Below are 21599 nucleotides of genomic sequence, written 5' to 3'. Positions count from 1 at the left end.
GCGCCAACCATGATATGACTAATGAGTATAACCGACACTACACCAAGCAGTGGTACTCACGTATTTGCAATTTCAATAAAATTTAAAATCCCAAAAGGGTTTGGTTACTTTGTCAAAAAAGAACAAATGGACTTATGGGTTGTTTTATCACATGGTGGACATGAATATAATGAGATTATTTAACGTCATATTACAATGGAAAAAACGAAAAAAAGAAAAGTGAATCTGCCTTTGATCAGAATTTCTCTCATTCTAGAGGCAGATACATAGAGAGTACAGACCCAATGGTTGAATAGTCAGTGTTTTTCAGTCTAACACTGTTTTTCAGTCTAACGGTGGACCGATAACAGAGACTAATGTAGACGTCTCTTTCTGAGTCTTTCACACCACACACGACCAAATTCAATTCATCCAGCCTCAGAGAATATGAATCATTTAATATATATATATCCTTCAAAACTTCAACCTGAGAGACCTATCTACCTATCTTAATGGAGGAGCCGCTACTGGACACAGCTGCAGGCGCTGATCAGTTGAGCACTAAGCCTCATGATCTGTATGAAGGTGGGAATGAAGACTATGCCCCATTGAGGAGCTTCGATGCGCTGCGGTGTATGTTTTGGATTGAGACAGTGAAGCTCTGGAAAATGGCAGGTCCGGCAGTGATCACTATGTTGTGTATGTATGGGACTAACTTTGCTGTCGTTCTCTTTGTTGGTCATCTCGGAACTGTAGAGCTCTCAGCTGTCTCCATTTCTCTAGCCGTCATTACCACATTCGCTTTTGGATTCTTGGTCAATTTTCTTCCCCTTAGTTCCTCATATGTCAGTTTTCTGACATGTTATATCATATATATATGTTGCCAGACTAGGAATTTGAAGTTTCGATTATTAGTTAAGTATATGTATTTGGAAAGAGAACCTTGATGATTGTTGGTTTTAGAAAGTGTGTGAGTGGCGCTCTGATACCACTGTTGGGTTTTTAAAAGAACAATAGAATGATTTTATTTATTTGACAATAGGATGGATACAAGGCTTAGCTATTTGGCCTGTTAGTTGTAGCTATTGGCCTTTATCACTAGATTGATTACAAATAGAAAGCTTAGTGCCTATTTATAGAGGGAACAACCATCTAGTAAAGTGGTTATTCTAGTGAACCTGTAACTTGTAATTCCAGCCGCTTATATTGTAGTTTCAACTAGAACTTTCAACTAGCTTCTATTAAGTTAGCGACTAGTGTTTAGGGAATACATCCGCCGACTTTGCATTCTAAATTATCCTAGAAAATTCTGCTAGCTTGTAGAATCTCCACCAAATGTGCATTATTTTCAACAATGATGCATGAATTGTACCAATATGGCAACTTTAAGAATGTCAAAAATATGAAGAATAAATATGTTATGTTTATGCAGTTTGGCATGGGGAGTGCTCTGGAGACCCTGTGTGGGCAGGCATTTGGAGCTGGCGAGATTCATATGCTTGGGATTTACATGCAGCGCTCATGGATAATCCTATTAGTAACCAGCCTCTTCATCTTGCCAATTTACATCTTTGCCACACCCGTTTTGAAGTTGCTAGGTCAAGAAGATGACATAGCCAATCTTGCTGGAGAATTTACTATCCAAACAATCCCCTCATTGTTCTCACTTGCCATTATTTTTCCAGCTCAGAAGTTCCTTCAGGCTCAGAGAAAGGTTATGGTTCTGGCATGGATTGCAGTTTTGGGTTTGATCATACAAATTGGACTGCTGTGTCTCTTCATTTTGGTGTTTGGTTGGGGCACAATGGGTGCAGCTGTTGCATTTGACATTGTAAGATGGGGCATGGCAATTGCTCAAGTTGTGTATATAATGGGTTGGTGCAGGGACGGCTGGACTGGGTTTTCATGGTTGGCTTTCAAGGAGATATGGGCTTTTGTAAGACTTTCCCTTGCCTCTGCTGTCATGCTCTGCCTTGAGATTTGGTACACGATGAGCATACTCATTCTCACAGGCCATCTTGATAATGCAGTTATAGCAGTTGGTTCCCTTTCTATTTGGTAATTAACATCTTAATGCTAATACCATGGTGGTTAATGATAAGCTTTTGATACCTAATGCTAATATACCATTCTCTTCTTTTCCTTTCGCAGCATGAACATTAACGGATTTGAACTAATGTTGTTCATTGGAATAAATGTGGCAATAAGGTGAACAAGCATTGCATATTGCATTTGAATGATTATTCTCATGTTGGTGAATGAGTTAATTAAGGTTTTAAATGTCTACTAATAATGCAGTGTGCGTGTCTCCAATGAGCTTGGATCAGGACGACCAAGAGCAGCCAAATACTCTGTCTATGTGACAGTATTTCAGTGTCTTCTAATTGGGATTTTTTTCATGATTGTGATCTCGATAACCAAAGACAGTTTTTCCCTACTTTTCACAAGTGATAAGGAGCTGCAACAAGCGGTCGCTAAGCTAGCATATCTTCTTGGTATAACTATGTTGCTCAACAGCATCCAGCCAATAATATCAGGTACCCGTTTGATGTGCGACTAAGTTTATGAAATGTTATACAAATAATGCCACTTCTTCTGCTGATGCCCATGTTTGCTTGCTTGCTTCTTGAAGGGGTTGCAATTGGAGGTGGATGGCAGGCACTGGTAGCTTATATAAACTTGGGTTGTTACTACATTTTTGGACTTCCTCTTGGATATCTTCTTGGTTATACTGCAAATCTGGGTGTGATGGTAAGTTAAGATATATAGTATCATTTCCAAATTCCAAGTAGGTTACTATAATTCACAAGCGTTTGATGAATTCCTGTGATTGATGCAGGGACTTTGGGGGGGCATGATATGTGGAACTGCTCTCCAAACCTTGCTTCTGATGATTGTGCTCTACAAAACCAACTGGAACAAAGAGGTATAATCAATATTTCAATTCATTGCAAATCATAAACAATGTGAGATTTGAAAATATCCACATTGAAATGAAACTGCAGGTGGAGCAAGCAACAAAACGCGTGAGGAAGTGGGGTGGTCAAGACGTCACAGCTGAGAATGGAGCTCAAAGTACCTGAAATTCTTTGCTCCTTCAATGTTCAATGTTCAAAATTTTTGTTTTGGATGAATAAATATCCTTAAGTACAAGTACAAAAAAGGCAATGATATAGTGAGATTTCTAGCTTTGCCATTTTCGGAGGCCAATGCATATTCCTCTGTTCATAAGCTTAACGGTGTCGGCGCCTATTTTTTGGACTTTGGCCAACCATTACCATGATTTGAGTATGGTATGAGCCACACTACACCTAGCGACGGTCCTTTTTTTTTTTTTTTTTTTTTTGGTGCAATTTCAATTATATTTTCAATAAAACTTAAAAGCCCCAAAAGGTTTTGGTTACCTTGTCAAAAAAGAAATAGACTTGTGGGTTGTTTTAACATGGTCGACAACATCATATTACAATGAAAAAAAAACGAAAAAAAGAAGAAGAAAATATGAATTTCTGTTATTCTAGAGAATGAGATATTTTTGGCACAATAAGATGACAAAAGTATAGATATAATTACTCTGCTTCAGTCTTTCACACCACACACTGTAAATGTGTTAACTATAATGGCTCCTCGCCATCACCATGCTTGCTAGGTAGCTAAAGTGGCTGTCATTGCCCACAAAACAACAAATATTGAAAATCAAATTCATGTTCTATCAGAGCATGTAGTACTATTGCTCATAAACTCTCATATTCATTGGTGAGTTTGGTTTGGAGTAAATTAATGGAAACACCGTTGCTCAAAGGCAAAGGCGAAGCGGAGGCAGCTGATGATGACTATGCGGCAGTGAGGAGCTTTGAGGAGGCCATGTGGGTCTCTTGGAAGGAGGCAGCGATGCTCTGGAGAATTGCAGCTCCGGTGGCGTTTACAACTCTGTTTCAGTACCTGGTTCTGTCTGTCACCACCGTCTTTGTGGGTCATCTCGGAGATCTTGAGCTCTCTGCTATTTCCCTTTCTGTCACTGTCATCTCTGGCATCCCTTTTGGTTTACTGGTTTGCATCTATTTACATCTGCTTCTGTTTCTATTTCTATTTCTATATATATATGTGTATATATGTATATTATATGTTCATGTAAAATGTGACTGTTTACATGTTTATATTGTTTTGAGTTGTTTACTCTTATTAATTAATTATAGGGAAAGTTTTAACTTTTGAGTGAGTTCAGTTGCATTTATTAGGTGAATATATGGTCACATTCTCCTTAGTCTTTTGGCTATATATATATATATATATATATATATATTTTTAGAGAGAGAGAGAGAGAGAGAGAGAGAGAGAGAGAGAGAGAGAGAGAGAGAGAGAGTATATAGCATAGCAGTTTGCACGTCTCCTTTTGATTTTCTGTTAAATGCTCAAGGGCTGTTTGACTTGAATATTTGTAATTCTGTGGCCAAATGCAGCCGCAATTTTTAGAAATGTTGCTTAAGAGATGACTTGTGTTGAAGGAATGAAAGAGAGACTAATTTAATTTAGCTATGCATTTATGTATGTAGCAAGGTATGGCAACTGCACTGGGAACGCTTTGTGGTCAAGCATATGGTGCAGGCCAAGTTGGGTCACTTGGAATCTATATGCAGCGGTCATGGATTGTCCTATTGATCACCTGTATCATCCTTTCACCGGTTTATATTTTTGCTGCTCCAATACTGGAGATTTTAGGCCAAGAAAGTGATATAGCTGATCTTGCTGGAAAATATAGTGTAAAGATAATTCCTCAGTTGTTCTCCTCTGCCATCTTTTTTCCCACTCAGAGGTTCCTTCAGGCTCAAAGCAAGGTTAGTGCAATGGCATTGATTGCTTTTGTGGCGCTGATCGTACAAACTGGACTGCTTCATCTTTTCATCAATGTGTTTGGCTGGGGAACCACTGGTGCAGCTGTGGCTTATGACATCACACACTGGGGAATTACAGTTGGTCAATTTGTGTATATTATGGTTTGGTGCAAAGAGGAGTGGACTGGATTTTCATGGCTGGCATTTAAGGACATTTGGGCTTTTGCCAAGCTATCCCTTGCCTCATGCATGATGTTTTGCCTAGACTCATAGTATACCATGACCATAAACATTCTCGCAGGTTTACTTGAAAATGCAGTGATTGCTGTTGGTTCCTTTTCTATATGGTAAGATCATATTTATGCTGGTTTGCACTTGTTCTCATCTCCATGACTGAAAGCATCAAACTAATTGTAGTTCTTATTTCTTTCATATTTTTGTTCTTTTAATTAGCATGAACTTTCAGAATTGGGAGATCATGTTGTTGGTTGGACTAAATGCTGCTATAAGGTAAATGTTGCTCTATATATATGTACTGCACTTTCCATGCATTTTTCTCGTGTTGATAAGATCACATCATTGATAACGATCAACAACCATCCGTACGCAGCACTCGAGTCTCCAATGAACTTGGAATGGGGCGCCCAAGAGCGGCCAAATACGCTGTCTGTACTGCAGTCTTGCAATCTCTCATAGTTGGAATTTTATCTATGATTGCTGTCTTCATAAGTAGAGACTACTTTGCCATGGTTTTCACAAACAGTGAAGATATGCAACGTGCCGTTGCTCGTTTAGCATACTTTCTTGGTGTAAACATGCTTCTTAATAGCGCAACAGTAGTGTTATCTGGTATATCTCTTTCAGCCTTGCTTGCTTCTCCTCACTTCACTAATTCTGCTCATGCAATGTTCCACTGTTAACCCTCCCTCCAACTTCCAAGCCTCCTTTTTCTAATTGGTGTTTTTTTTTTAAAATCCTGTTGCAGGTGTTGCTGTTGGAGGTGGATGGCAAGTGATGGTTGCTTATATAAACTTTGCTTGTTATTATCTATTTGGGCTCCCACTTGCAATCTTTCTTGGATTTAAAGCAAATCTGGGTGCTCTGGTACTAATACTAGCTTCTCTATCTTTCATATGACACAAAATACAGTTGTAATTTGCCACATTGTCAGATTAATTTAGTTTAAAATTATGGATGTTACAACATAGGGACTTTGGGGTGGCATGATGAGTGGAAGTGCGCTTCAGATCTTATTCTTATTGATTGTGACTTCCAGAACCAACTGGAACAGAGAGGTAATCACTAGAATCTCGTATGCAAACCTATTCCTATATATCATAAACTAATCTTAATATTGCATCTCATCTCATGGTTGAATTTGTATTTCAGGTGGAGCAAACAACAAAGCGCATCAACAACTGGGGAAGCCAATAAACAAAAACTCAAACAAGCGCAGCTGGGCTGGGCTGAGTTGGAACTGGACTTGGGCCCACCGTCTTTACGAATCGCCGTCTTGTTCTTCTCATGGATCACTAGTGGACGACTACACTGGTACCCATTGACATTTAAAAGGTTGAGTAAAGGTTTGTTAGAGTTTTGGGTCTTTGTACCCTTGGGTCCACCATCTGTGCTCACATCCACTTTGGGTAGGGTTCCATGAGAGAGCCAAAAGCCTCCCATAATCATACGCATGACTGAAGAAACTCTTAGTATACTAAGCACTCAAAAAACTTATCACTAGCTCTTAATATAGTAGTATTTCATTTCTTCCTCTATAATTATTATTATAAAAATAAAAACTTAAAAAGCATCTCTTGATTTACAATTCCCTGCCCTTGAGTGCAATTTCGCACTTATCTTAATACAAGTAAAGAGTGTAAGACAAATCTTTTGAAGTGCGAATAATAATTTTTATTATTATTAACACTTGAAAAAATGAAGCAAGAGTGAAAATTTTGGGGAAATAGTAGTAGGTATGTTGGATTTATTCAGGTCCATTCATTTCAGCAATTATGGGTGTTTAGTACCAGAGACGTGGACAATGAACCATCGATTACCATACCAAACTTTTTTAAGTTTGAGTGTGTGTCTGGTGCTGAGAAAATCTTACCAAGTTGAAGGTGAGGTGGTTGGATTCTTGTGCTGCTGGTGTGCTGTGCAAACAAGGGAAATAATTATACATGGATACGTACGATGACCAATATATGTTCCATTGAGGATTGAGCATGTATAATGTGTGGTATGGGGCTAGCCTAGCCTAGCTATATTTGGTACCAAACAGTCGGCATTTCCACTGGGAGGAGGAAACTTTGAAGTCTCAAGAGCGATTGGTAGGTGGGCGAGAGAGTGGTGGTTCAAAACTTCATTATTTGGTCTTTGGAATTTGAACGGTGGGCTTTGAGTTTACGTAAGTCTAGCTAAATCCAAGACCATTCTTTGATATTTGCAAATCTTTCTGAGTTGTGACACTGACATTCACAAAGATGACTGAGAACCACGTGCTAACTGTCGCCATGTGTATGACCAAAATTGGAACAAGACGAGCTCATGCAAAGCATAGCTTACCTAATTTGATTTTTCTTTCTTCTAGATTAAAATTAACAATACTTTGCAAAGTTTTCCCCAAGCCGTGCAGATTTTTTTTTATAGTACAAGTCTACGTTACAAGAGGAAGGAGGAAGGGAAGTTTCACGTACATTATTAAGGCGTCATAAAAATTTGAACTTGGGACTAATAATATATAAATTAAAGTCCTTTTACACAAGCCGTGCAGAATTTATTAATTAGTCACTAACCAAGCCTTGATATAATTATATATGGATTCACCTAGATTTAAATAGGTTGCAGTCTAGCACTAATTGTGATTGTTTCTTTTTCCATTAATTAACAGAGTAAAAACAAAAAACAAATTAATTACACGAGAAATAAAGTAATATTTTAAGTCAAAGAAGAGGAGTAAAAGTCAAAGAAGAAGTATATAAGTATGGGACTTCGTGAACCAAAACCACACCAAACCAAAACGCAACACACGCCACCCAGCCTTAGCACCGTCGGATTCATCTCCGGCCGCCAGCTAGCTCCCTCCCACTTCATATCAGGGCCGTGCTTGTGTTCCTGCAGTATTTAATTCATATGGAGGCGCCACTGCTTCCGGCAGTGAACGGCGGCGATGTTCGAGACTATGAGCCGGTGACGAGCTGGAAGGATGCTCGGTCGGTGACGTGGAGAGAGACTCAGAAGTTGTGGAAAATAGCGGGGCCCATCGCCTTCACAATCATCTGCAACTTTGGGACCAACTCTGTTTCCACCATGTTCGTCGGACACCTCGGAAACCTTCAGCTCTCTGCCGTCTCAATCTCTCTCTCTGTGATCTCAACCTTCTCTTTCGGCTTCATGGTAAATTAGCTCTAGCCACCCTTCCATTTCATTTATTGATTCAATGCATATAATTCACATACCATAATTCATATATAATTAATGGGGTGCATGCAATGCGCATGTCGTCAATTTATACATATAGCCTAGGTGGGGTGAGATTTAATAACTCTGTCTTTTTCTACTTAATTTATGTTTTTATGATTTGGGTTCTTCTGTTGCACTCGTCTTCTTCTTCATGCTTTTCTTTTATCTGTTTTTTTTTTTTAACGTATGTTCGGTATTCCTCAGTTTTCAAAATATTCTGATTATTTATTTATTTATATATTAAAATGGTTAAATGCATATACTTTCTGTGAATTAGGCGGCACACACCCTTCCAGTCTCAGAGGCTGACTAAAGTTGAGTGGAGAGTTTTTATATGTTTCTATTGAAAGTTGTAGTCTTTGAATCATACTCTGTTTCACAGTTGAGAAAAGCTCGGAAATGATAAGAGATTTTGTATGAGAGAGAGAGAGAGAGAGAGAGAGAGAGAGAGGATAACGAGCCCAAAAAATTGAAAAATCAACCCAATTATTCTAATGGATTAGCCTTTGTATTTTGGATAAATCATATTAACGAACAGTGAAAAATCAAATCTAATTTAACCAATTTTTTTAAAATCGAAATCTAATTAAAAGGAATACTCAAAACTCTGTCTTTCCCCCCTTTGAATTATTCTAATGGGTTGTCTTACTAATATGGAATTATGTATGTATGTATGTATGCATGCATATGATAGATCATTCAAATCAAATGCATGATTGATTAAGGGCAATGATTTCCCCACTCCTATTTTATCCACTTACACTCCTTTTTTAGTTATTAAAAGAGAGTGTAATGGATAAAATAGGAGAAAAAGGAGTGGAAAATCACCACTCTTGATTAATTGGTATGCAGTATCTACTATGTTAGCTTAGAAGCAAAACCTATGTCATGGAATTGAAGGAGCTAAATTTGATCATTTGTACAAACTTGTAGCTCGGCATGGGCAGTGCATTAGAGACGCTTTGTGGTCAAGCATTTGGTGCTGGAAGGGTTAACATGCTTGGAGTATACATGCAAAGGTCATGGATCATTCTATTTACCAGCTGTGTTATCCTCACGCCAATCTACGTTTTCTCTGCCCCGATTTTAAAGCTTCTTGGGCAGGACGAAGAAGTGGCTGACCTCGCTGGAACCTTCACCATATATGTCATTCCTCAGTTATTCTCACTTGCCATCACGTTCCCTTCCCAAAAGTTCCTTCAGGCACAAAGCAAGGTTGCTGTTCTTGCATGGATTGGTTTTCTGGCCCTTATTGTACACATTGGATGGCTCTTTCTCTTCATTTACGTGTTGGATTGGGGCATCTATGGTGCAGCTATAGCATTTGATATCACAGGTTGGGAACTTGCGATTTGTCAAGTTATTTATATAATCGGTTGGTGCAATGAAGGGTGGAGTGGTTTTTCTTGGTTAGCTTTCAAAGACATCTGGGCCTTTGTCAGGCTCTCGCTCGAATCAGCTGTCATGCTTTGCCTTGAGATTTGGTATATGATGAGTATAATCATTCTTACTGGCCATCTTGGCAATGCTGTGATTGCTCTTGATTCACTTTCTATCTGGTAAGGACCCAACTTCCTCCTTTTTGTTCTTGCAACCACATTCTACTTCTGCTGCTGATCCTTTGTTTTTTTTTCTTTGTCCTTCTTAGATTAGATGGTTTATGTACATTTCTGCATTCAAATTATGATGTTTTTTCTTGGATTTTTACTCAATCAATTGGCATTGCAGCATGAATCTCAATGGATGGGAAGCAATGTTGTTCATCGGAATTAATGCTGCAGTAAGGTAAGTACCAAGACTACTTTTATTATTTGGTGTACCTTGTATGTCATTGTCATCATACACAAACAACACTTTTTGAGGCAACAAAGGTGTTGTGCTTACGATTATCTCTGCTGCTGATTTTTCAGTGTTCGAGTTTCCAATGAACTTGGATTGGGACGTCCAAGAGCAGCTAAATTCGCTGTCTACGTGACAGTCCTTGAGTCTCTGCTCATTGGGATTGTTTGCATGATTGTCATCTTGATAACGAAAGACTACTTTTCTGTCATCTTCACAAGCAACGCGGAATTGCAACAAGCTGTTGCGAAGCTAGCATTTCTTCTTGGAATTACCATGGTTCTTAATAGTGTCCAACCCGTCATTTCGGGTATCAATCGAGTCACTTGGCTTTTCCTCAGTTCCCTCTCTGTATACAGGACTCTTCCCCCTTTTAATTTTTACTGTATTCATTATTTCAGGTGTTGCTATTGGAGGCGGATGGCAAGGACTGGTGGCTTATATCAACTTGGGTTGTTATTACATTTTTGGCCTCCCACTTGGATTCCTTCTTGGTTATACAGCAAACTTGGGAGTTAAGGTAACACATTTTCAGTCTCAGTTTCACAGCTAAATGGTTGTGAGATTCTTTCGTCTTCACGGTCTCTAATCTGTGTTTTGTCCAGCTAGTTTTTATGCCAACATTTGTTCATTATTGTAGGGAATTTGGGGAGGCATGATATGTGGAACTGCTCTTCAAACGTTGCTTCTCTTGATAGTGCTTTATAGAACCAACTGGAACAAGGAGGTCAGTTGAATCTGTTATAGGAATCCATATGGTCCTTCAGTTTACTTTATAACTGATCACCAACTAGGATTTTCATTTACTTATGTCTTCAGCATTCTTGTTTAAAAGACAATAATCATAATCTTTTTTCTTGGCACAGGTTGAACAATCTTCGGAGCGAATGAAGAAGTGGGGTGGACAAAACGTTGAAGATGAGAAGATAGCTAACAACCGTATATGAACTTGATCCTAAAAGAAATTCACATCACGTTTCTCCTCAGACAAGACATCCTGACCTGAGTACCTAAAATCTCCCTGCTTATATTGGCCTGAATTTCTCTGGAAGTCATGTTTTAGAGTTGCAGGGTGCTCTTCCAATTTTTGTGTTGACACAATTTTAAACCAGCATGATTTGTTCCCGGCAGGAGATTTTACCTCCCTGTCAGTAGTACAGAATTCACCTATCAATTTGATTCAACTGGTTTGATCTGATTTTCCCTTTTCAGGGTAGTGTATGTTAATTTTGGTACTAAAAGTCACTATCTCTAAGAGATCCTTGCTTGCCATCAACTCCTTCTTCACCCCTATCTATGTTTCATTGTGATCAATAAACAAATCCAAACATTCAGAATTTCAATAGAAACAAACAATGAAACTTTTTATATATTCTTTCATGAATAGGAATTATTACCTGTGCCATTGTGTTACCTCTTGAGCCAACAATCCTACAATCTTTATCCGGAAAATATCCCTTGATCTCAAAGTCCCAGTCTTTGTTTTGCCTAGCCTCGGTGGAGATTCTGATTGCATGAGTTCTTGCCAAACAGGAGTTTGGCTCTTTCAAACAGAAAATCAATTTAAGAAAACCAATTATATGTATTTTATAATTTTAGATTGATTTGACGATTATATTCCTGGATTTAACAGTTTTTTTAACAAAGGTACTATTTAAGAGCACCCATATTAATATTATGGACCATGAGTGATACAAAAAAACTTTAAAGATGCAATCTAATAGTTTCACAAATGTCATGGACATTTTGTGATAAAAAGCCTTTATGTTAAGTATTCGTTACATGCTTCTAATTTTAGCCGTTGAATTGTATTCATTAAATATGTTGGTAGTATTTTAAATGCAATCCAACAGCCGTGCAGAATTTATTAATTAGTTACTAAACAAGCCTTGATATAATTATATATAGATACACTTAGATTGAAATAGGTTGCAGTCTCAACTAAATGGGAATGTTTCTTTTTCCATTAATTAACAAAGTAAAAAAAAATATAAAAAAATTACAGTTTTGAAATACAGTAATATGTAAGTCAAAGCGAATGAGTAAAAGTCAAAGACGAAGTTGGAGCTATATAATTATGGGACTTCATTCTCACGAAGTCACATAACCAAACCCACACCAAACCAAAACCCAACACACACCAACCCAGTTCACAACACTACCACCCAGTCTTAGCACCGACAAATTCATCTCCGGCCGCCAACTAGCTCCCTCCCACTTCATATCAGGGCCGTGCTCGTGTTCCTGCAGTATTTAATTCATATGGAGGCGCCACTGCTTCCGGCAGTGAACGGCGATGAAGTTCGAGACTATGAGCCGGTGACGAGCTGGAAGGATGCTCGGTCGGTGACGTGGATAGAGACTAAGAAGCTGTGGAAAATAGGGGGGCCCATCGCCTTCACAATCATCTGCAACTTTGCGACCAGCTCTGTTTCCATCATGTTCGTCGGACACCTCGGAAACCTTCAGCTCTCTGCCGTCTCAATCTCTCTCTCTGTGATCTCAACCTTCTCTTTCGGCTTCATGGTAAATTAGCTCTACCTACCTTCCATTTCATTTATTAATTCTCATGCAATGCAATGCGCATGTCGTCAATTTACACTCGTCTAGGTGGGGTGAGATTTAATAACTGTGTCTTTTTCTACTTGATTTATGTTTTCATGATTTGGGTTTCTTTTGTTGCACTCGTCTTCTTCTTCATGCTTTTCTTTGATCTGTATTTTTTTTATACAAATTTATAAATAAACTCAATTCTAGACATGTATTTATAAAAAAACTCAAGCACTATTTAAACATAGAAACACACCTAAAATCAACCCCAAATTTAACTTTTTGGGTGTGTTTATAAATGGGTTTTGAATGTGTGTAATGATTGGTTTTGAGTGTGTTTATATATTTAAATAGTACTTGAATTTTTTTATAATTTCAACCCCTAGGTATTTTAGTGAAATTCTTTTTTTTAAGTGTGTTAGGTATGCCTCAGTTTTCAAAATATTTTGCTTTTTAATTAATTATTTATTTATTAAAATGGTTAAAAATATATACTTTCTGGGATTAGACGGCACACACCCTCCAGTCTCCGAGGCTGACTAAAGTTAAGTTGAGAGTTTTTCTATGTTTCTTATTGGGTCAACGAATCCATGTTCGTTATTGAAAGTTGTAGTCTTTGAATCATACTCTGTTTCTCAATACTCTGTTTCACAGTTGAGAAAAGCTCGGAAATGATAAGAGATTTTACATATATATATATATATATATGTGATAATGATCCCTAAAAATTTGAAAAATGAACCCAATTATTCTAATGGATTAGTCTTTTTATTTTGGATAAACCATATTAACGAGCAGAGAAAAATCAAATTTAATTTAACCAATTTTTTTAAAATCGAAATCTAATTAAAAGGAATAGGCCTCGTCAATGGGCGGGCCTTTTAAAGGAACACTCAAAACTCTGTCTTTTCCCCCTCTGAATTATTCTAATGGGTTATGTCTTACTATTATGGAATTAAGTATGTATGCATGTATGTATGTATGCATGCATGCATACAGATGATATATCATTCAAATCAAATGCACGATTGATTGGTATGCAGTATGTACTATGTATGTAGCTTAGCAGCAAAACCTATGTCATGGAATTGAAGGAGCTAAATTTGATCATTTGTACAAACTTGTAGCTCGGCATGGGGAGTGCATTAGAGACGCTTTGTGGTCAAGCATTTGGTGCTGGAAGGGTTAACATGCTTGGAGTGTACATGCAAAGGTCATGGATCATTCTATTTATCAGCTGTGTCATCCTCACGCCAATCTACGTTTTCACTGCCCCGATTTTAAAGCTTATTGGGCAGGACGAAGAAGTGGCTGATCTTGCTGGAACCTTCACCGTATATGTCATTCCTCAGTTATTCTCACTTGCCATCATGTTCCCTTCCCAAAAGTTCCTTCAGGCACAAAGCAAGGTTGCTGTTCTTGCATGGATTGGTTTTCTGGCCCTTATTATACACATTGGATGGCTCTTTCTCTTCATTTACGTGTTGGATTGGGGCATCTATGGTGCAGCTATAGCATTTGATATCACAGGTTGGGAACTTGCGATTTGTCAAGTTATTTATATAATCGGTTGGTGCAATGAAGGGTGGAGTGGTTTTTCATGGTTAGCTTTCAAAGACATCTGGGCCTTTGTCAGGCTCTCGCTCGAATCAGCTGTCATGCTTTGCCTTGAGATTTGGTATATGATGAGTATAATCATTCTTACTGGCCATCTTAGCAATGCTGTGATTGCTATTGATTCACTTTCTATCTGGTAAGGACCCAACTTCCTCCTTTTTGTTCTAGCAACCACCTTCTACTTCTGCTGCTGATCCTTTGGTTTTTTTTTTTCTCTGTCCTTAGATTAGATGGTTTATGTACATTTCCACTTTCACATTATGATGTTTTTTCTTGGATTTTTACTCAATCAATTGGCATTGCAGCATGAATCTCAATGGATATGAAGCAATGTTGTTCATTGGAGTTAATGCTGCTGTAAGGTATGTACCAAGACTACTTTTATCATTTGGTGTACCTTGTATGACATTGTCTTCATACACAAACAACACTTTTTGGGGCAACAAAGATGTTTTGCTTACAATTATCTCTGCCGCTGATTTTTCAGTGTTCGAGTTTCCAATGAACTTGGATTGGGACGTCCAAGAGCAGCTAAATTCGCTGTCTACGTGACAGTCCTTGAGTCTCTGCTCATTGGGATTGTTTGCATGATTGTCGTCTTGATAACGAAAGACTACTTTTCTGCCATCTTCACAAGCAACGTGGAATTGCAACAAGCTGTTGCGAAGCTAGCATTTCTTCTTGGAATTACCATGGTTCTTAATAGTGTCCAGCCCGTCATTTCGGGTATCACTCGAGTCACTTGGCTTTTCCTCAGTTCCCTCTCTGTATACAGGACTCTTCCCCCTTCTAATTTTTACTGGATTCATGATTTCAGGTGTTGCTATTGGAGGCGGATGGCAAGGACTGGTGGCTTATATCAACTTGGGTTGTTATTACATTTTTGGCCTCCCACTTGGATTCCTTCTTGGTTATACAGCAAACTTGGGAGTTAAGGTAAAACATTTTCAGTCTCAGTTTCGCAGCTAAATGTTTGTGAGATTCTTTCGTCTTCACGGTCTCTAATCTGTGTTTTGTCCAGCTAGTTTTAATACCAACATTTGTTCATTATTATAGGGAATTTGGGGAGGCATGATATGTGGAACTGCTCTTCAAACGTTGCTTCTCTTGATAGTGCTTTATAGAACCAACTGGAACAAGGAGGTCAGTTAAATCTGTTATAGGAATCCATATGGTCCTTCAGTTTACTTTATAACTGATCACCAGCTAGGATTTTCATTTACTTATGTCTTCAGCATTCTTGTTTAAAAGACAATAATCATAATCCTTTTTTCCTGGCACAGGTTGAACAATCTTCGGAGCGAATGAAGAAGTGGGGTGGACAAAACGTTGAAGATGAGAAGATAGCTAACAACCGTATATGAACTTGATCCTAAAAGAAATTCACATCACGTTTCTCCTCAGACAAGACATCCTGAGTACCTAAAATCTCCCTGCTTATATTGGCCTGAATTTCTCTGGAAGTCATGTTTTAGAGTTGCAGGGTGCTCTTCCAATTTTTATGTTGACACAATTTTAAACCAGCATGATTTGTTCCCGGCAGGAGATTTTACCTCCCTGTCAGTAGTACAGAATTTACCTATCAATTTGATTCAACTGGTTTGATCTGATTTCCCCTTTTCAGGGTTCTCTTTCATCATCAATAGTGTATGTTAATTTTGGTACTAAAAGTCACTATCTCTAAGATCAACATGCATAAGTTTATTGTTAGAATAGTAGCAAACAAGGGCTTGCAAAGGGTAAACAACAGAAGAAAAAACCATATGCTGAAAACTAGCTTTCTCGGAGATTCTCCAATAAGTATTCGTTACATGCTTCTAATATTGGCCGTTGGATTGTATTCGTTAAATACATTGGCAATATCTTAGATGCAATCCAACTGCTGAAATTAAAAATATGTAACCAATTCTTAACTTAAATACTTAAATGGAGAATATCCCCTAGCTTTCTACTCAAGTAATTGACCAAAGCTTCTACTATGATGGACAACTTCACTGAATCACTGCTGCTGATAAATCCAAAAGACCAGCCTTTTATTTTTCTTATTTTTCTTAAAAGTGTGTAAGTCCAAGCTTGATAGAGAAGCTTCTGACATGAAAAGTAAAATAATAATGATGATGAAATAAATTGAAAAAGCCCCTTTATTTTATCCTCGTTTCATAAAAGAAAGGGCGTTAATTATTGACAAATTTCATCGTCTTGCGTTATATATGTTTAGTACGTGTAATTCAACAACAACGTCAGGATGGCCGAGTGGTCTAAGGCGCCAGACTCAAGTTCTGGTCCTCTAACGAGGGCGTGGGTTCAAATCCCACTTCTGACATTTTGGCATGTACATTTTCTCGACTTTTTATTTAATTTTTTTTAGGCTGTGCAAAAGTGTAGTTTTCCAAATTCCACTCTTGCCATAATTTTCTCGAGTGACTTTTTTTGCCGATGATGGAAGATAATTTAGGGGGCGTTTGGTATTCAATTTAAATAAGGAACTCAAATTTTTTTATTATTTTTAAAAACAAGGAGTTCTTAAGTCTATTTTTAATATTCAAAAACTTGTTTGTATGCAACTCGAAAACTGTTTTTAAATTTTAAAAATTTGAGAATTTGTGGGTTGTTAGAAAAAAATTGAAAAAAAAAATATTTTTTGTTTTTAATAATTAGGGTATTTTGTAGTTGTTCTTGAGTTTGAGTTTTTAAAAATAAGGCTACCAAACAGATTTTCTTTATTTTGGATTCAAGTTAAATAGCAAAGCGTGACAAGGTATTGTCACTTTACATATTTCTAACATTAGCTAATAAATCCAACCACGCTCTCGTATATTTCCCCATCAGAAATACTTTGTTGACCCAGCTAACATTCTAATAACCCCCACTAGACTTGGACAGGCTTATTCTGGTGCAGGAAACAGGAACAACAGCTGAGGTAGGTAGGACCCATTGCTGGACTTCTCATCTTTCATTTGTGAAATTGTGGTGGATAATGAACCTCAACGTGTCACAATCCTGTGCCTGTGCTGTCCTGTAGCTTCTAACAAAAGAAGATTCCCTTAGCGGCAGGCGCAGAGTTGGATGCAGAAATTTTGAACTCGATCGATCGGTTATGCATGGGTTAGTTTGGCAACATTCTCTTGGTAATAATGTTGGAAAAACAGAAGCTTTTGTAACGAATCCCATCCCTTGTTTCTGCTTTACTTACTTTAAATTTGTATTTGTGTGTGAAGCAGCATGAAGCATCTAGACCTAACTAAGACAACCAAATTAATTAACCACCAAATGTAATTGTCAATCAACTTTGCCTCTTAATTAATCGGCATCCAAAATGCACAAACCACCTCAGATATATGCTTAGTGCCTAAGCTAACATAGAATAACACCACTTAACCGGCCTAATATATTTCTTCCCTAGATACTCCCTCACTTTCCCGTGTACTCAAATACCCTCCCACTAACCCTTACTAAAATCAATTACCAAGGATACCACTGTATTTTCGCATTTTTGTAACAAACAAATATTCCCTCCCTTGGACCTTTATATACGAATAACCCGTTTTAAGCACAATCGCACACACCCAAAACGCATTATTGACCAGACAAAAAGACCAATTAATGGCGTCCGGCCACGAAGTCCAAGTCAAGCTCTCCTCCGCCCGCGACCTCAAGAACGTCAACTGGCGAAACGGCCCAGTGAAGCCGTACGCCGTCGTATGGGTCGACCCCAATAACAAGTTCTCCACCAGGGTCGACGAGGAGGGTGACACGTCACCTTACTGGGACGAGACGCTCACCATCCCTCTACCAGGTCCTGTCGACGGCGACACCACGCTCTACATCGACGTCGTCCACGCCGGATCCGACCCGGCCACCAAGCCACTGATCGGGTCCGCCCGGCTCAAACTCCGCGAAGTCGTCGATGACGTGGGCTTCGACGAGCGCGCCAGCCGCACTCTGCAGCTCAAGCGACCCTCTGGCAGGCCCCAGGGCAAGGTTGACGTTAAGGTTACTATTAGGGAGCCGCGCTACCGTCCGCCGGAGCCGTACTACGCTCAGCCTTATGGGGTCCCACCAGCGGGGTCGCGAGATTATCCTGCTCCGCCGCCGGCGTATGGCGCACCGTACGCCGCACCCCCACCGCCGCCTCCATATGGAGCACCATACGCCACACCTGCACCGCCGCCTCCGCGCGATTACTACGCGGCCCCACCTTCTGGGTACCCGTACAGTGCGTACAATGCTCCTCCAGCGCCGTACGGTCAGCCGGCTCAGGGGAGTTCTGGTCAGGCGGGGTATGGACAGGAGGAGAAGAAGAAGAGTAAGTTTGGTGGGATGGGGACAGGATTGGCTGTGGGCGCGGTGGCGGGGGTTCTTGGTGGAGTCGCATTGGCGGAGGGCTTTGATTACGTGGAGGACAAAATTGAGGATGACGTGGCGGAGAAGGTGGAAGATGATATTGGGTACGACGATGGGGATGACTTCTAGGATGTTCTGTCGTCATCTTGAGAGTTCGAGACTTTGATCCTATTGGTCATTGTAGCGTGGCATTCATGCATGACATGGACCAGGCTTTGAAATTTGTCCTTTTCTTTTTACATTGAGAAAATTTGAAAATAAAAATTATGTTTTTTTTTTATGGAAAAATGATAATTATTTTAAATTGTGAAATTAAATAGGAAAAAAATTGTGCGCGTTATTATTATGCGAAAATGATAAGGAAAATGATAAGCCAAGCGTGAGTGAATCGCGTGATAGGATAAGTTGAGAGTCAGGATAAGGTGCGATATGCCATAGGCGTAGGCGAGGAAAAGTCTTTTATGAAATAGGAATGCCAAAAATAAAGAAATTGAAAAAATAAATTATAAGCGCATTCCGTGTGATGTGATCAACACACTAATAAAACTGGAATATTCTTAGGACAGGAACATATTCGGGCGGTGGAAGTCAAGGAACTTGTTCTTTTTTCTTCTTGTTTTCCCAAAAGACACGAAAGTAATACGTTGCCGCTTCGGCATGCTCAAATGATATCAACCGCACATTTTAACCCCAAGGAGCCAGTGCCAAATGTACGGGAAACACTTTCATGCAACAGGAATAGTACAATATTATTTTTACTATTTTCAATTAATAACGTTATGGTGAATAATTAATAATCACTTTCATGTAGATATAGTATTATTAACCGGAAATAGCAAAATAAGTTTTTCTCCACATATACTTGCCTAGGCTGAGTTGAATTAAGATTGGCACGAAAGCTCTTGCTAAACTTCCTAACAATTCTTCATAAGCCTTCGAGTGCACTACAAGCCCCGGAGTTTAAGTTTTTATCTATGTTTCTTACAAGCAACAGCAAAATGAAATGTTAGGGCTCACTATCTATATAAACGCCCTCTCATTTTTACAACCCTTTAATTCTCTGTCCACTGACGCAAAGCATCCTCTCATCTTTCAATCCATACACCCACAGGTTCATGTTCAATTCTTCATGCCACTTTCTTATTCTCCTATATTTTGTATCATCAATTATATTCTCTGATTTTATTTTTTCTTTCCAAGCGTTCTTTGCAGTATTGAGATTCACAGGTTGACGAGGTTGCAATGGGGAAAAGAATTAGTGCACGCATCCGAAAATTTATTTCCTGTACTGGTAATTTATTTTTATTTTCTTTATGAAAAAAATAATTTTTCTTTTCTTGTCCAAAATTTCATGCTCGCGTTCTCGTTTGCTAATCTAATTGCAAAGTGGGCTTGTAATGGCTGGGTTGGGCTCGTTTATTGTTTTGGTGCAGAACCCGGGCCCACCAGACCGACTCCTTCAATGGGTGTGGATGTAACAGAAGAATACGCTAATGCCTTCCGCACAGAATCATACCTCGACTTCTGGACACGTGTTGTGGCATTATCCAATGGAGACTCAACCAAGTCCAACAAGCGCATGCCAATGGAGTCAACTACCGCAGCTCGGCTCCCATCCTATCGGCTCTTCGCGGAGCACCTTTTGGATCCGGACCAACCCATGGTTGCTCGGATCTTAACCATGGCCCCGAACCACCCCACACTTTTATCCGACTATTTCACCCAAACAGCGGACGCTTCCATCCTATGCGGCCTCCTATTGAAAGACATTGACCGTACACGTGTCAAATACCGTTCCATCAAAACCAGCCTCCAATCCTTAAATGACAGGTCTACCCCTGAAACACTAACCCGCCTAACCAAATTAACCACTGCCTTGTCCCTGATTCGCGTTCAAGCCATTCAAGCTGGGTGCTCAAACTTGCTAAAACGGCTCGAGTCAACTCGCAACAAGGCTCGAGCCAAGCTTCGGCTAGCAAACAAATTAAGAGTCGGCTCAGCTATTTTCTTAGTGGCGCTAACGGCTTCGTTAAGTGTAATTGTAGTTACGCATGCTCTTGCACTAGTTGTGGCGATGCCGACTTTTATAGCTGCTTCTCTTGACTTGGCTTCGGCGAGGAGGCTAGCTAGGATGGCTGCTCAGCTCGATGCAGCCACCAAGGGGACTTACATACTAAATAGAGATCTAGAGACTGTTAGCCGGCTCGTGGCTCGGCTGAATGATGAGATAGAGCACATGCATGGCATGGTTACGTTTTGGGTGGGGCGTGGAGAGGACTGGAGCCAAGCCAACGGCGAAGTGGCTCGCCAGCTGAAGAAAAATGATTGTAGCTTTAGGCAGCAGCTTGATGAGCTAGAGGAACATCTGTATTTGTGTTTCATGACCATTAACAGGGCCAGAAATCTAGTTGTGAAGGAAATTCTGGATCCGGGTCATACAACAGTATGACCCATAAATTTGAAGTAATTACAAAGATGAAGTTTTCTTAGCTTTGAATGCCCAGGCGAGCTGGGGGGTGGTTGAATGTAGAAATTATTGTCCTTTGCTTGGACAAATTATTGGGTCATAGTCTCACCTAATGCATATGCTCCTAATCAATCTTACGATGCAAACACCAAAGGCCAAATTTGGGTTTACTACGTAGAGTCTATATGCATGTAAATGGGTCGGTGCTTGGAACTTTAGACCACAGGAGTCAGGAGTGGCTCTGGCTGGACTGGCTGGCGGTCATTCAATGCCAACCAACGCTTGTTGTACGCATAAATTTCTGGCACATGTCCTCATCAATATCTTTTTGATCTTGTTTTCAATTCAATAATTAAAAAAAAAAACATCATGTGTTTGCAAATTGCAAGCGTCATTAATTAGGGTTGCTTCTTCTGGTCTGATCGAGCGTTAGAATTGTCATATTTTGCAATGCCATTGGGTTGGGAATAGCTTCTGAGAATGCTGAATCTGTTTATAGATTAATTCAGCAT

At 39.3% G+C, this 21599-nt stretch overlaps 6 protein-coding genes, 1 non-coding gene and 1 pseudogene across 11 annotated transcripts; all 8 read left to right on the top strand.

Moving 5' to 3' along the window:
* Positions 1-235: 235 nt before the first annotated feature.
* Positions 236-3210, top strand: LOC103333172 (protein DETOXIFICATION 35-like). Of its 3 annotated transcripts, none has more exons than XM_008235965.3 (7): positions 236-794; positions 1412-2037; positions 2131-2187; positions 2278-2516; positions 2612-2730; positions 2819-2905; positions 2985-3210. In XM_008235965.3, the coding sequence occupies exons 1-7, from the start codon at positions 492-494 to the stop codon at positions 3060-3062; spliced, it is 1509 nt and encodes a 502-aa protein (XP_008234187.2). In that variant the 5' UTR covers positions 236-491; the 3' UTR covers positions 3063-3210. The 3 variants fall into 3 exon arrangements, with proteins under 3 accessions (XP_008234187.2, XP_088908700.1, XP_088908701.1); XM_089052574.1 differs by having other exon boundaries at positions 236-824; XM_089052575.1 differs by lacking the exon at positions 2131-2187 and having other exon boundaries at positions 236-824.
* A 216-nt stretch (positions 3211-3426) lies between these two features.
* Positions 3427-6586, top strand: LOC103333173 (protein DETOXIFICATION 35-like). Its single transcript, XM_008235966.3, has 7 exons — positions 3427-4026; positions 4530-5155; positions 5262-5318; positions 5419-5657; positions 5794-5912; positions 6017-6103; positions 6198-6586. The coding sequence occupies exons 2-7, from the start codon at positions 5088-5090 to the stop codon at positions 6240-6242; spliced, it is 615 nt and encodes a 204-aa protein (XP_008234188.2). The 5' UTR covers positions 3427-4026; positions 4530-5087; the 3' UTR covers positions 6243-6586.
* Positions 3757-5081, top strand: LOC148917519 (protein DETOXIFICATION 35 pseudogene; annotated as a pseudogene).
* Positions 6587-7793: 1207 nt separating the features above from the next.
* On the top strand, positions 7794-11307 carry LOC103333174 (protein DETOXIFICATION 35-like). The gene is made up of 7 exons (XM_008235967.3): positions 7794-8204; positions 9204-9829; positions 9999-10055; positions 10181-10419; positions 10511-10629; positions 10750-10836; positions 10976-11307. Exons 1-7 carry the CDS (start codon positions 7941-7943, stop codon positions 11054-11056), a joined length of 1473 nt encoding a protein of 490 aa, XP_008234189.2. The 5' UTR covers positions 7794-7940; the 3' UTR covers positions 11057-11307.
* Positions 11308-12200: 893 nt separating this feature from the next.
* LOC103333175 (protein DETOXIFICATION 35-like) lies at positions 12201-15886 on the top strand. The gene is made up of 7 exons (XM_008235968.2): positions 12201-12635; positions 13787-14412; positions 14582-14638; positions 14764-15002; positions 15094-15212; positions 15333-15419; positions 15560-15886. The coding sequence occupies exons 1-7, from the start codon at positions 12372-12374 to the stop codon at positions 15638-15640; spliced, it is 1473 nt and encodes a 490-aa protein (XP_008234190.2). The 5' UTR covers positions 12201-12371; the 3' UTR covers positions 15641-15886.
* A 629-nt stretch (positions 15887-16515) lies between these two features.
* On the top strand, positions 16516-16599 carry TRNAL-CAA (transfer RNA leucine (anticodon CAA)). Its single transcript has one exon. It is a non-coding gene; the product is annotated as a tRNA-Leu (tRNA).
* Positions 16600-17809: 1210 nt separating this feature from the next.
* Positions 17810-18924, top strand: LOC103333176 (Calcium-dependent lipid-binding (CaLB domain) family protein). Its single transcript, XM_089052576.1, has one exon. The coding sequence runs from the start codon at positions 17880-17882 to the stop codon at positions 18747-18749; it is 870 nt and encodes a 289-aa protein (XP_088908702.1). The 5' UTR covers positions 17810-17879; the 3' UTR covers positions 18750-18924.
* Positions 18925-19497: 573 nt separating this feature from the next.
* Positions 19498-21204, top strand: LOC103333178 (transmembrane protein, putative (DUF677)). Of its 3 annotated transcripts, none has more exons than XM_089051569.1 (3): positions 19498-19731; positions 19821-19911; positions 20054-21204. In XM_089051569.1, the coding sequence occupies exons 2-3, from the start codon at positions 19863-19865 to the stop codon at positions 21067-21069; spliced, it is 1065 nt and encodes a 354-aa protein (XP_088907695.1). In that variant the 5' UTR covers positions 19498-19731; positions 19821-19862; the 3' UTR covers positions 21070-21204. The 3 variants fall into 3 exon arrangements, with proteins under 3 accessions (XP_088907695.1, XP_008234194.2, XP_088907694.1); XM_008235972.2 differs by having other exon boundaries at positions 19499-19731; positions 19833-19911; XM_089051568.1 differs by lacking the exon at positions 19498-19731 and having other exon boundaries at positions 19738-19911.
* The last annotated feature ends 395 nt before the right edge of the window (positions 21205-21599 follow it).

This window comes from Prunus mume, linkage group LG5 (genome assembly GCF_029339155.1).
Source record: "Prunus mume cultivar Tortuosa linkage group LG5, ASM2933915v1, whole genome shotgun sequence".
Classification (NCBI taxonomy): domain Eukaryota; kingdom Viridiplantae; phylum Streptophyta; class Magnoliopsida; order Rosales; family Rosaceae; genus Prunus; species Prunus mume.
This window is presented reverse-complemented; position numbering and strand designations above follow the sequence as displayed.